We start from the raw sequence: 11,583 nt of genomic DNA, 5'->3' as shown, positions 1-11,583 counted from the left end.
TCTGCTGTTTAAAAAAAACCAACCAAAAAAACCTTGATTTGTAGCCTTCAAAAGATGTCGATGACAGACGGAGACCCGGAGGGTGACAAGTTTAAAGGCGTCTTCACCACTCTGATGGCTGACGGGGATTGGATGTACCATAAAGGGGAGTACAAAAAGGCCATCGACAGCTTCACCACGGTCGGTAGCATTGTCTAAAAAGGTAGAGTCGGCGTTAGGATTTTAAAGGCTCACGTTTGGGGAGTTTGTCGAAACGCCTCCTCCGTCCGCCCCAGGCCCTGACGCTGAAGCCCGATGACGAGCGCTGCTTGGTGGGCCGATGCAGGTGCTACCTGAGGATGGGCCAGCCGGAGGAGGCGCTCAGAGACGCTGAAGCGTCCCTCAAAGAGGACGAGACGTTTTCCGAGGTACGTAGTCGCATCCTGTTGAATAAATCGGGAGCTCATCGGGATGATTTCTCATGGTTGTTTGTTTCTTAGGGATTGTATCAGAAGGCAGAGGCTTTGTACTGCATGGCAGAGTTCGAGTTCGCGCTGGTGTTTTACCACAGGGGGCAAAAGCTGCGGCCGCAAGTACAAGGCTTCAGGCTGGGCATCCAGAAAGCTCAGGAGGCCATAGAGAACTCTGTTGGGAGTAAGTGTTGAGGAGTCGTAGAGAAAATCCTCGCGTTTACCGCCAATCTAAACTTGTTTTTGTTGCACTTTTAAAAAGGTCCTCCTTCTGTCAAACTTGAGATTAAAGGAGATTTGTCATTCCTCAAAGAAGATGAGGAGGTGAGTGTGTCGTTGGGGAATAAAAGAAACTATTGAAATGTAGAAAGAAATACCTTCTGAGTGTTATATGCAGCTCAATGCTCAACAGTTTAATTCAACCATAACTACTGAATTAGACTAAATCACAAGGTGAAGTATTGTTAGAAATATTCACATAAGCGAGACCCCTTTACAAACAACTTCTCAAAACAATTAGACATTGAAAAGGTTAATTCATTACAAATTAAATACTTTGAGCCATTTTTGTTTTTATATTTTATGAATTGTGAACTTTATAAATATGGTAATTCAAGAGTATATTTAATTAATTTATATATATATATATTCAAATTCCCCTTATATAACCGCTATAAATATTTTTAGTTTGGCAAACAATTACATTTTCAGTGAAATAACATTTGAGGTGCACCTTTATTTCCATTTGATGAAAATGTTATATCAGTAAAATATTGTATGAAGTGCTTTTTTCTAAGGGCTTTTTCTTTTTTCTAATTATAAGCTTTACTTTTTTTCTGTTAACCTCCAATCTTGATGTTTGAATAATAATTGAATTGTGGGGGTATTCTGTATTTATTATTACAAAAAAGTAGTGAAATATATTTCACTATGCAATTTATACTTAGGAATAATTAAAATGTGAAAGAAACACTTAAAATTATTACTTTGATTTTTATATTCATTTGTTCAAATCTGTCCTGAAGACTAAATATACAAAAGGAGTCCAAATCCATTGTAGCTGTGAACTTACCGCAGGTCAGAACCATAGATAAAACGCCTGTCGCTGTTTGAATTTCATAGATTATTAAGTTTCCTGTATGCGGTGTTTCATCTGAAGTACGATACTTTGTCAATATTTGGTCAAGAGGGCTCAGCCAATCGCTGCTATCAAGAACCTGACCAACGGGAAACGGCGAAAGACTCCGAAGAGCGAGACGACGGCCAGACAACTGCTGGGAGAGTTTCACTGTGACAAGAAGTTTCTTGAGAATCTGATGAAGGATGAAGGTATTCCTGTTCGCCCGTGTAATGGAAGCCTCGTATATCCTTAACGGGGGTTTCTCCCGTCCTGTACAGTTTATATTTTTTGGACAAATGATCTACAGACTTGATGACCTGTCGGATGAAAGGTGGAGAGCAGCTCCAAGACGTCCTCCAGAGCTGCCTCTCTTACCTGGACACCTGCAGCGAGTTCTGGAAGCAGGAGAAACCCATCCGTTCACGAGGACCAAAGCGAAGGCGACCAAAACCCTCCGAACCGGCTCGCTTTCTGCTGAAATGCTTCGACGATATCGATGCAGGTGAAGGCCCGGAGACTTCTTGCCCGAATGTGTCGTCTCGAGCTTTTCTTTTGTTCTTTATAAGCTGCTTTGCTGCGTGTGTTTGTAGAGCTGACGGCTGGAAATGCAGAGGGCAGTCTGAAGAAGGCGGAAGAAGCCATGAAGGCAGTGCAAAAATGGTCAGAAGGAGAGGTTCCTAATAAAAAAGAGCTCTTATCCAGCTTGCACAGTTGTATTGGAAACGCTTTGATGGAACTTGGCGACATGGAGAGAGCATTGGAGCATCACCAGAAGGATTTGGAGCTCGCTAAACAGTGGTGAGGACATCAACAAATGACACAGTAGGATTTACAGTCTCGGGTCTATTGCAAGATGTTCAAAATATGAACTTTATTGACCAACAGTAAACTACCAGAAGCCACATCCAGAGCCCTGGACAATGTCGGCAGAGTCTATGCTCACACCGGTCACTTTGAACACGCCATAGAGTCGTAAGTTCATCATTATTTTGTTTCTTATAACAGAATATCAAGTGATCGTCAGTGGGATTTGTGGTTTTAGGCAGAAATCTGTGTTTTGGAGGTCCATCCCAAATATCTGGGGGACCAGGTTGTCATTGGTGCTGAAGGCTCACCAGTTAACAGGGAAACCACTTAATGTACAACACCAGGAAGCTCTTCTCCCCTGGAGGGGCCTGGAGTCTGCGTGGACAGACACAGAAACAGCCTGTTCTCAGAAGAGCTCACTAGAGGGACTTTTAGACTGAAATTCAGGACTGGATCTGGGGAATTTCACTTTCAAATACAACGTTGTTGGACCTCTGACACCGATGTGAAATTGCCAAAACAATATATTACATGGGACCTTTAATATTACTTTAAATTAGACAAATATATACGGCAAACAGCTTGTTTTGTTTCTTTTCTCCGGATTCTTCAGCTGGAAAGAGAAGGTTCCTTTGACCTGCGACAGTTTGGAAAAGACGTGGCTGTTCCATGAGATCGGTTGGTGCTACCTGGAGCTGAATCGCTACGAGGAGGCTCGGGACTACGGCTGTCGCTCGGTCGCTGCAGCCAACGACATCGCCGACGAGAAGTGGCAAATGACTGCCAGTGTTTTGGTAGCGCAATCCCAATGTAATCATCACCTCGGGTTTTGTCACATTTTCTATCAGTTTAAAATGTTTTCACCGTGGACAAACTGATCTTGTTCATTTCTCCACACAGTGAATCTCGGGAACTTTGAATCCTGCGTTTCACACTTTGAGAGAGCTTTAACGCTGGCCGAACTTCAAGAAGATGACTCTGCCACGGGTGCCATTCGGAAGGTTCTCTACCTCTTGTGCCTCGCCCAGCTATCTGCATTCAGTCCCGCCTGAGAAGATCTTCCTTGCTGACGTCTGTCATTTTGCTTTTCAGGCTCTCGATGAGGCAAAGCAGCACCTGCACCAATGAAAATGTCTCGATATTAAAAGACGGGGAAGTAATTGATGATGAACCCATCCATGAAACACACCATGAACAGATTGCAGTGATTATGTCATTAAACTGTAGAAGTCATAAGAGTAATATTTATTAAGTGCTTCTGCTAAAGTGCGTGGCTTTCTGAGTAATAAAATGTTGAATGGGGAAGTCGTTAAAGTCAAATTTTCTGTTTGATGAGTTTGAATGCATCTGAGGAACTTGACATACATTGAAACCTTTAATTACTGTTTGAACCAGTGTATTTTTCTGACAATCCAAAAGACTGAAATGCATCCCAATAAACCCAAATACAAGCACTCATACAAGTCTCTCCATCCTGTTCTGACAGCAAAGTTCCCCATTCAGATAATGCAGACTATACGTGATACAGTTTACCATGGCCACTTCCCCTTTGTCTCAAAACGCACACAGGTAATTTACATAGACATGACTGCTTCTTGCAAAGTCTCTGCCCATATCAACTTTTGGATGCATGAGAGAAATTCGAATTAAATGTATATCTATTCATTTATTTATAATTATAACTATATATAAATAAATAGATAGATAGATAAATAAATAAATAAAACGTGGCCAGGGAGCGCACTTCCGGTCCTCAGGGGCGTGTCCCTGGTCACGCCCCTTGCGCGTTCACATGAACTTCCGGCCCCTCCCCCTCCCCTCCCTTGAAGAGGCGCGGGTTCACGTGTGAGCCCACCAGGACTGCCTTGTCATTGTATCCTGAGCGGAGCGCGTGGTCAGCGGCTCCACCAACCTGCAGCAGCCCGACCGGTGAGCTAAACTGGCCCTCCTGCGAACAAAAGCCCCGAAACAAGCTTCGGTAATGTAATTAATCTCGTTAACGAAACCGCCCTTCTAACTCGAGTGGCTCCTCTCGCCCTCAGCCGCTTGTTTACACGGTTTTTATTAAGCGTCGCAGCTGATGCAATTTAAATTGTTAGTCGTTGTTAGCCGTTATATTGAACGGAATCACAAGAGAAATTCAACTTCCTGTGATTTTTTTTTTTCTCTCCCTCGTTTGTTTAAAGCTCATAGTTTGCTCTGCTCGTTTGTTGGTTAAATCCAGTTTAGTCAGGCAACGCGTTGAATCGAAGGGGAGTTTTCAACCTAAATCGATGATGCTGGTGTTTTTAAGCGTTTACGTCGCATGTGTAGATTTAAACGCTCCAAAAAAGTGGGCCCCATTGTCCGGTTATCGTCCTTTTTTTTTGTCATTTCGGTTTAGTTTGCAAACTGGGATACACCAGGATTATTATCCAAACTGTTTGCCTTTTTTTGTTCCTTCATGAAGCAGAGTCGTGTTGTGAAGCTTCCACCTTCGGTGTCATGACTCTTCAAATTCTCCCGTTTCCGAATCTCAAACATTAGTGAACCGATCCAGCCTCATATTACAAATACTTAATGATGCCCCCTTTTTTTTCCCCCTGTGTTTTTACTGCCCTTTGTCTACTTTTCTTGACAGGCTTTGGCGTAGCAGAAATTTCCAAGCAGGCTTCCACTAACTCTCGTTTGCACCCATTGTCTGTGCTTTTTAAAAACCCTTATTTCCTTATCTGGTAAATGTAAATCAGAATTTGTATATTAAAAAAAAGACAAGGCCTGTGTTTGTTTTTTTTAATATTCCCTGTGTGTACAGAGCTTCAACACACCCACCCCACACAAATCAATGTAAATGAGATGTATAGAAATACATGTTGTGATGTATAAATACAGACACACACACACCCCCAACTCCAATTTTAACCTAATTGTGCAACTTCCTCTTCTTGACTGTAATCCACTGGAGTACTTATTTCTGTCCTTAAAAAAAAACAACAAAACACATGATCTGACGGAGTGTTTCGCAAGAGTTTTAAGAGGAAACAGGACTTGTTGAAATTAGTCTTGCCTTTTCAACCCTTGCACATGTATTGCATACAGTCACTGATGTTGGGGTTTTGTCATGTCTCCTTGTAAAACTCTTTCATTGTGGCTTTCTAGGTACATTCTGGTGTGTAAAGTTGGATTTAAAACCAGACATGGATGCTGAAAAAGATGTTGACGTCGTGGCAGTGCCAGAGGAGTCCGTAATGGAAAAAGAGGTTGCGTTGAAGCTGGAGATGCCAGAGGAATCCGCAGGGCCTGAGAAGCCACCGGCTGCTGAGCGGGAGTCGGAGCAGCTGGCGACCAACGGCCACGACGCACAAGACACGGAGTTGCCACAGGAAAAAGACCTGGGCCCGATTCCCAGTCCGGTGGCACCTCCAGAGCCGGACGAGTCCTCTGAAAAGGTCTCCGACCCAGCCCAAGCAGAAAATGCCGAGCAGCAGCACGTGCCAGAGAGTGAGCCAGAAGCCGCGCCAGTCACGGAGAGCGCCGCCGAGCCTGAGACGCAGCCAGAACCAGAGAAGCTGGCAGAAACTGAGGCCGAACCACAAGCGGTGCCCGAACCAATGGCCTCCGAGCCTCCCGGCCAGGAAGAGGAGGCCAAAGTGGAGCCTGCGGTGGACGCAGAGAAGGTTGTGTCCCCTGAGAATGGTGTGGCGTCTCCAGAAAAAACGGTAGAGAATGGTGTGGCGTCCCCAGAAGAGCCTGTGGAGAAACCAGTGGCATCCCCAGAAGAGCCTGTGGAGAAGGTGGCGTCCCCAGAAGAGTCGGGAGAGAAGCCGGTGGTGGCGTCGGAAGAGCCAGCGGCAGTAAATGTGTCTCCGGTTGTGGAAGAAGTCAACTCTGAGCAGGTCTGTGCTGAGCCTCCAAAGGAAGAAGATCCAGACCCCGCGTCTGGCTCCTTGTCCTTTGCTTTGTTGGAGCGTGATCAGACCAGAGACGCCCTGCGACTCTCTCGCACCCTGGTCGTCCTCAGAGGACTTCCCGGAAGTGGCAAGACCTTCTTGGCCCGTGCGATAGCCGACGCCTACAAAGACCACTGCGCCGTCGTCTGCGCAGACGACCATGGCATCAAGCCAGAAAGCCCGGCGTCGTGTGCGGATGGCTACAAGGCTCTGGATGAAGCCGTGGTGGCCCGCTGCGGCGAAGGCACCACCTCCGCCGTGCTCGTGGTGGTGGACGACACCAACCACACGCTGGACCGGCTGGTGCGTCTGGGCGAGCTCGCCGAGCAGCACCGTCTTGTGTCCATCTTCTTGGAGCCGCAGACGGAGTGGAGCAGGGATCCCGAGCAGCTGTCCAAGAAGACCAAGCGCGGACTGGAGGCGGCGAAACTGGAAGCCATGAAGGCGCCGCTTCTGGAAGTGTCCGTGCCCCTCTTCTTCGGCTGGTTTCTTCTGTCCTCTGCCCAGGACAAGGTCACGTGCATGTCGCAGGACTTTGTCAAGACTCTGGACACGTTGGACGCCTTCAAGAAACACCTGATGGACTGTGAGTGTTGTCATTTATTCTGTGGGTTCTGTATCTCCGTTGTGCTGATGTTTGTCTCTTCAGTCACAGGGAAACCCGATGGTGAGGTGGACCTTGAGCACTACTTTAAATCCAAAGGAACCCTCCATTGCACCACTAAATTCTGCGACTATGGAAAAGCTGACGGTGCCAAAGAGTACACACAGAATCCGGTAAGAAATGATGTCTAGTTCTGTTTTCCAGTGTTTAATTGGAACATGACGTCAGTGGCATTAGATGTTGATCTTTTATGTAATTTTCCTTTTTAGGCCGTCAAGGATTCCTATGGCTCCGTGTCCGAGTTGTCGCTGACCGCCCTCTTCGTCACGCCTCGCACCGTCGGCGCCCGCGTGTCCCTCACAGAGGACCAGCTCCTGCTGTGGCCGGCCGATGCGGAGAAGGAGGCGGAGTCTGTGGTTCCTGGCGCCGCCTCCCTGGGTCTGGGCAGCCGCGCCCACGTCACGCTGGGCTGCGCCGAGGGCGTGGAGCCGGTCCAGACGGGTCTGGACCTGCTGGAGATCCTGGCTCTGCAGCAGGGCGGCCAGCAGGGGGAGACGGTGGAGGAGATGGAGCTCGGCAGGCTCGCCTACTACGGCACAGGGAGGTGGCTGCTGGCCCTCAGAGAGCCCATCGTGGTCCCGGCTTGTTTCTCCAGCTACTACGGCCGCAAGGAAACCACAGCCGCTAAACCCGAGAAGAAGAAGAAGGAGAAGAAGTGCACCCTACTGTAAAAGTCGGGGCCGTGTGGTCTGGGATGACTCGCGATTTCAGATTTGGGCTTAATCTGTGCAAGGTTTGTGTTTTTTGCAGCATTTTTGGGGTTTCAGTCAATAGCCGCCCTAAATCCACGAGCTGTGCCTTTTTTTTGTTTTGTTTTTTTTACTGTTTATTTGCACCACAAGCCAAGATGCCTTTGAATCGATTCGCTTGTTGTTGCGACACGGTTCAGTATTGATTCACATAATCTCCGCTGTAGTTGCCGTTTGCTGAGGTTTCATTAGCTGCAGTTTTGCATGGTTTACTCTCCACCCACACTTCAAACTTAGCTCTCTTCTTGTAGACGTCAGTGTTCAATGTTCAGCTGTGAAAAGTAGGTTCTGTCATTCCACGCAACCCGGAAGGAAGAGAAGGGCAGGTGTCCAACGGCTTCCTTTGTAGCAAAGTCGGAAAAGGTACTTTAGGTGTTTCTGTGTCTTGTGTGTGTACGCAGCCTAGGAAGTAATTGACAGTAGTACATGGGCCAAAGCTACTTAAGTGTATCAGAATGAATGTCAACCGTAGAGATGCTTCCTTATTGAATCTTTGTACTCTGCATCGTTTAAAAAGGGAGAATGCTGATGAATTTGGTGTTTGTTTCTGCAGTTTGCACTTGTCAAATGCTGTGAATCCAAGTCCATGTTTGGCAATTTCTTGTTTTTCTACTGCGCAAGACTGCACCTTGATCCCCTTTTATCCTCTTTGAAAAGCACTGATGCATCTCAATTTGTATCCTCCGACTCAATTTTTGAAGGGTGAGTTCCAACCTTATGTAGCTCTTATGAGTCACTATTTTTGCACTTGTTTTGTACACTTAACAATAAAGAACGTGCTTTGCTCCAGTGATTTCATTGTCCGTTCGTTACTTGGGTTAAGTGGGACAGTTTAGCTGCACATGAAGTTGACGGGGTAAACCAGCAGGAGGCGCCCACGCTTCAATATTGGCTGACTTGCAAAGCCTTCTGTGATTTTCCAGCAAATCAAATTTGGCTTGAACCTTTAAAATAAGTCCAGTACAGCTTACGGTTAATGGCTTTGATTTAGAAAAAAAAAAGCATTCAAAAAATTTGATCTTGTAAATTTATGGAGTTTCTGTTGCAACAACTTACCGTATGTTGCATTTTCATGATTTTAGTGGCTTATGCCTTTTTTTTTTGACATTTCAAAATGTCAATTAGGAATATTAATTGGATGGAAACTCATTTAAGCTTTAACCCACACAGATTAAATGGTTATCAAAACTGTATAGAAATTTAATTCTAAATGTTTACAAGGCTTAATAGTGACCATGTACAGGGAGGAAATTGACCAAAATGTGAAACCATGTACAGGGAGGAGTTGGCGTCTGGCCATGGGAAGGAAGGGCATTTAGACCATTTTCAGTTTTCCAAGCAGTATCGATTTTATTTTGTCATTTTAGCACTTCTTCCCATTTTTTTGTTGTTCTGCCTTTTCATCCAACAGATAAATCATTTTGAAAACGACTGGTGGCTCCAGACCTGCAGGTTACGGCGACCTGCTTTAGGCTGAGCTAATTTTTCAGTACTTTATTTGAGCTTCTTTGAATCCTTGTTGGTATTGTAGAACAGGACCTTTTAAATAAATCCGACAGATGGTTATTGCACAACATCACTTAATATAAACGTACACACATAGACGGGATGAGTTCTTTACAAGTGGCTTTGAGTGCACAAAAGATGCCTGTTTCTATCCTTTAATAAAAACTATCAAGCTCTGTATGATTGTGTATGTAGATTTTTCTTGACCAGTTTTTACTTACACCACCTCCTCCACTTTCCCCTCCTCAAACTGCCTTATTAGCCATTTCTACCACCATATTTGATTCAGTGACCGAATTGAAGCCGCTGATGATTTAAGGGAGATCAAGTTACATAAAAGTGGATGAAAGTTTGTGCAAAATAAATTTTAAATGGAATTCATTGCATTTTATATGAAGTCAAGTTGAGTTTTTTCCCCCCTCTAAAACTATGATACAAGTTGCTAACAAATAGTTTTAATATCCTGGGAGGCCACCCACTTGACAGTAGCCATGATTTCATAAACTATTTTTAACAGTACAAAAGTAAGCGACAATCTATCAAAACTGAAGACAAATTATAAAAACGCAGACTTGGCTTTGTGAATTACGAATGGCAGGAAATCTTTATCCTCCATCTGGTTGTGATTGGAATATGATCATATAAGACAAGATTTATATCATCAACCTAATGTGAGCAGAGTTTACCAAATGTGAAAGTACAAACAAAACAATTAGCACAGAAATAATATCTTCAGTGTTTTTCCCCCCGTCTTTGTGAACGCTGAAGGGGAATAAGCCATGGTGGGATTACTGTTCCATTTTGACAGTTAGATAAACTTAATGTTGGACATGGCCTCGAACATTTGAGTCCAAATCCTTAAAGACATTCAGTATCCAGTATCTGATGATTTAGCTCCCGAAGGCAATGGTCCCTTTTTTATGATCTGTAAAATGACCATCAAGCAAACAATATACTGTAAATACTTCTCTTGATATCGATGTGAACACTTGCCCTATTTCTCCATGATTCAACAATGACTTCATCTTGTTAACGTAGACTTTCCTTCACTCTCCAGCTGTCAAACTGTCAATGACTGAGGCAATTTCATCGGCAACAGAGGACACCGACACGCCCCTGACCTCCACGTAGCACAGTGACCTGTTGGAAGATCGGTCTGTGGTTGAATATTTATGTCTGTGATTTCCTCATTGGCTGCTGGACCGATAAAGAGAGCAATGTCAGCCAATCAGCATCGGAGTAGATTAATTGTGCGGTTTGACCTGGAAAGTTGTGTGCGTGTGGAGTTAGTGAGGTGATCTTCAAGTGCACCCTGGACTCTGTTTGTGAAAGAGTTATTTATAGATTCGACATGAAACACAGGATATTACAAGCTTTTGATTTTGGTTTTTGAACTTCGACACTGGAACAATTGTTCCTATCATGTAATAAAGTACAAGATGCACTGATACTATCAAAAATAATTCCATTAGGAGTAAATTTAACTTTATGTTGTATACAGATGCATAACTTTTGCAAAGCACAGATGACACTTAAATGTACAAACACTATAGAAGGAAACTATTTGTGACAGCATTTTCAAACTATCATAAATTGTTTTATACTATCGAATGCTTGGATATTTCCAACATGCTGTCCATTGTAGCAGGTTATGAATCTGCGACCTTCAAATTTTTTCAGAGTTTATTGCATTTCTTTGTATTTTTGTAATAGACGACTGGGTTTTTTTTGGTGGTTTTTTTAAACTAGATTGTTTGTAAAAGTTTTTTTCGTCTATTACTTTTCCCTTCTGGGAAGTGTTACAGATTTAGAAGTACATCCAGATTTCTAAACAGTTTTTTTTTTAATCCCTGAGGCCATCAGAGCCTTAAATGACAGTTGACCTGGACACAGTGTCTTCGTGTTTAATCACGACCCATTTTAAAACTTTCATTCTTTTTTAGAAGTGCTTTCATACTGTGACGTATTTTTTTAAATGTATTTTGCACACATATTTTGATGCCAGAGGGAGCAGCACCTGCAATTTCATTATATCACTCATATAATGACAAATGATGCATTCTAATTTTATTTATTTTACTACAGGAAACACACTTTTTCCTTCCTTTTTTTTTGTTGTAAAAAATAAAACTTTTAAAAAAATTCTGAAAAAACATTTCAGGAAAATAGCCTGAATAATATATTTTTTATTCTTTTATTTTTTTACAGATATTTTTTGTTTGTTTTTTTTAAAGTTTGTTCTGACGCTCTAGTTTCCCCCCATTGTTTTCTTTCTTTTTTTTTTTTTTTTTTTCGTGGGGCGTGAATGTAGCGCCAGAGCACGCGGCGGGCTGAGCCAATCAGAGCGCTCGCAGCGCGA

The 11,583-nt window shown here is 43.8% G+C and overlaps 2 protein-coding genes across 3 annotated transcripts; both read left to right on the top strand.

Annotated features, from left to right (window-relative positions):
• Window positions 1-54: 54 nt before the first annotated feature.
• Window positions 55-3,428, top strand: odad4 (outer dynein arm docking complex subunit 4; the record flags this gene model as incomplete). The annotated part of the gene is made up of 10 exons (XM_080511035.1): window positions 55-180; window positions 276-407; window positions 480-633; window positions 712-773; window positions 1,637-1,778; window positions 1,877-2,071; window positions 2,160-2,367; window positions 2,455-2,541; window positions 2,990-3,186; window positions 3,277-3,428. 10 exons carry the CDS (start codon window positions 55-57, stop codon window positions 3,426-3,428), a joined length of 1,455 nt encoding a protein of 484 aa, XP_080367161.1.
• Window positions 3,429-4,204: 776 nt separating this feature from the next.
• cnp (2'',3''-cyclic nucleotide 3'' phosphodiesterase) lies at window positions 4,205-8,511 on the top strand. 2 transcript variants are annotated; one of them, XM_080510880.1, is made up of 4 exons: window positions 4,205-4,305; window positions 5,515-6,891; window positions 6,955-7,082; window positions 7,179-8,511. In XM_080510880.1, exons 2-4 carry the CDS (start codon window positions 5,553-5,555, stop codon window positions 7,638-7,640), a joined length of 1,929 nt encoding a protein of 642 aa, XP_080367006.1. In that variant the 5' UTR covers window positions 4,205-4,305; window positions 5,515-5,552; the 3' UTR covers window positions 7,641-8,511. The 2 variants fall into 2 exon arrangements, with proteins under 2 accessions (XP_080367006.1, XP_080367005.1); XM_080510879.1 differs by having other exon boundaries at window positions 4,253-4,354.
• The last annotated feature ends 3,072 nt before the right edge of the window (window positions 8,512-11,583 follow it).

Source organism: Blennius ocellaris (genome assembly GCF_963422515.1).
Source record: "Blennius ocellaris genome assembly, chromosome: 16".
Classification (NCBI taxonomy): Eukaryota; Metazoa; Chordata; class Actinopteri; order Blenniiformes; family Blenniidae; genus Blennius; species Blennius ocellaris.
This window is presented reverse-complemented; position numbering and strand designations above follow the sequence as displayed.

Bases quoted from the DNA above. Each gene is read 5' to 3' on its own strand.
- cnp (XM_080510880.1), top strand. From the start codon at position 5,553: ATGGATGCTGAAAAAGATGTTGACGTCGTGGCAGTGCCAGAGGAGTCC. The intron at 6,892-6,954 runs GTGAGTGTTGTC...TTGTCTCTTCAG, and splicing joins CAAGAAACACCTGATGGACT to TCACAGGGAAACCCGATGGT. The intron at 7,083-7,178 runs GTAAGAAATGAT...TTTCCTTTTTAG, and splicing joins AAGAGTACACACAGAATCCG to GCCGTCAAGGATTCCTATGG.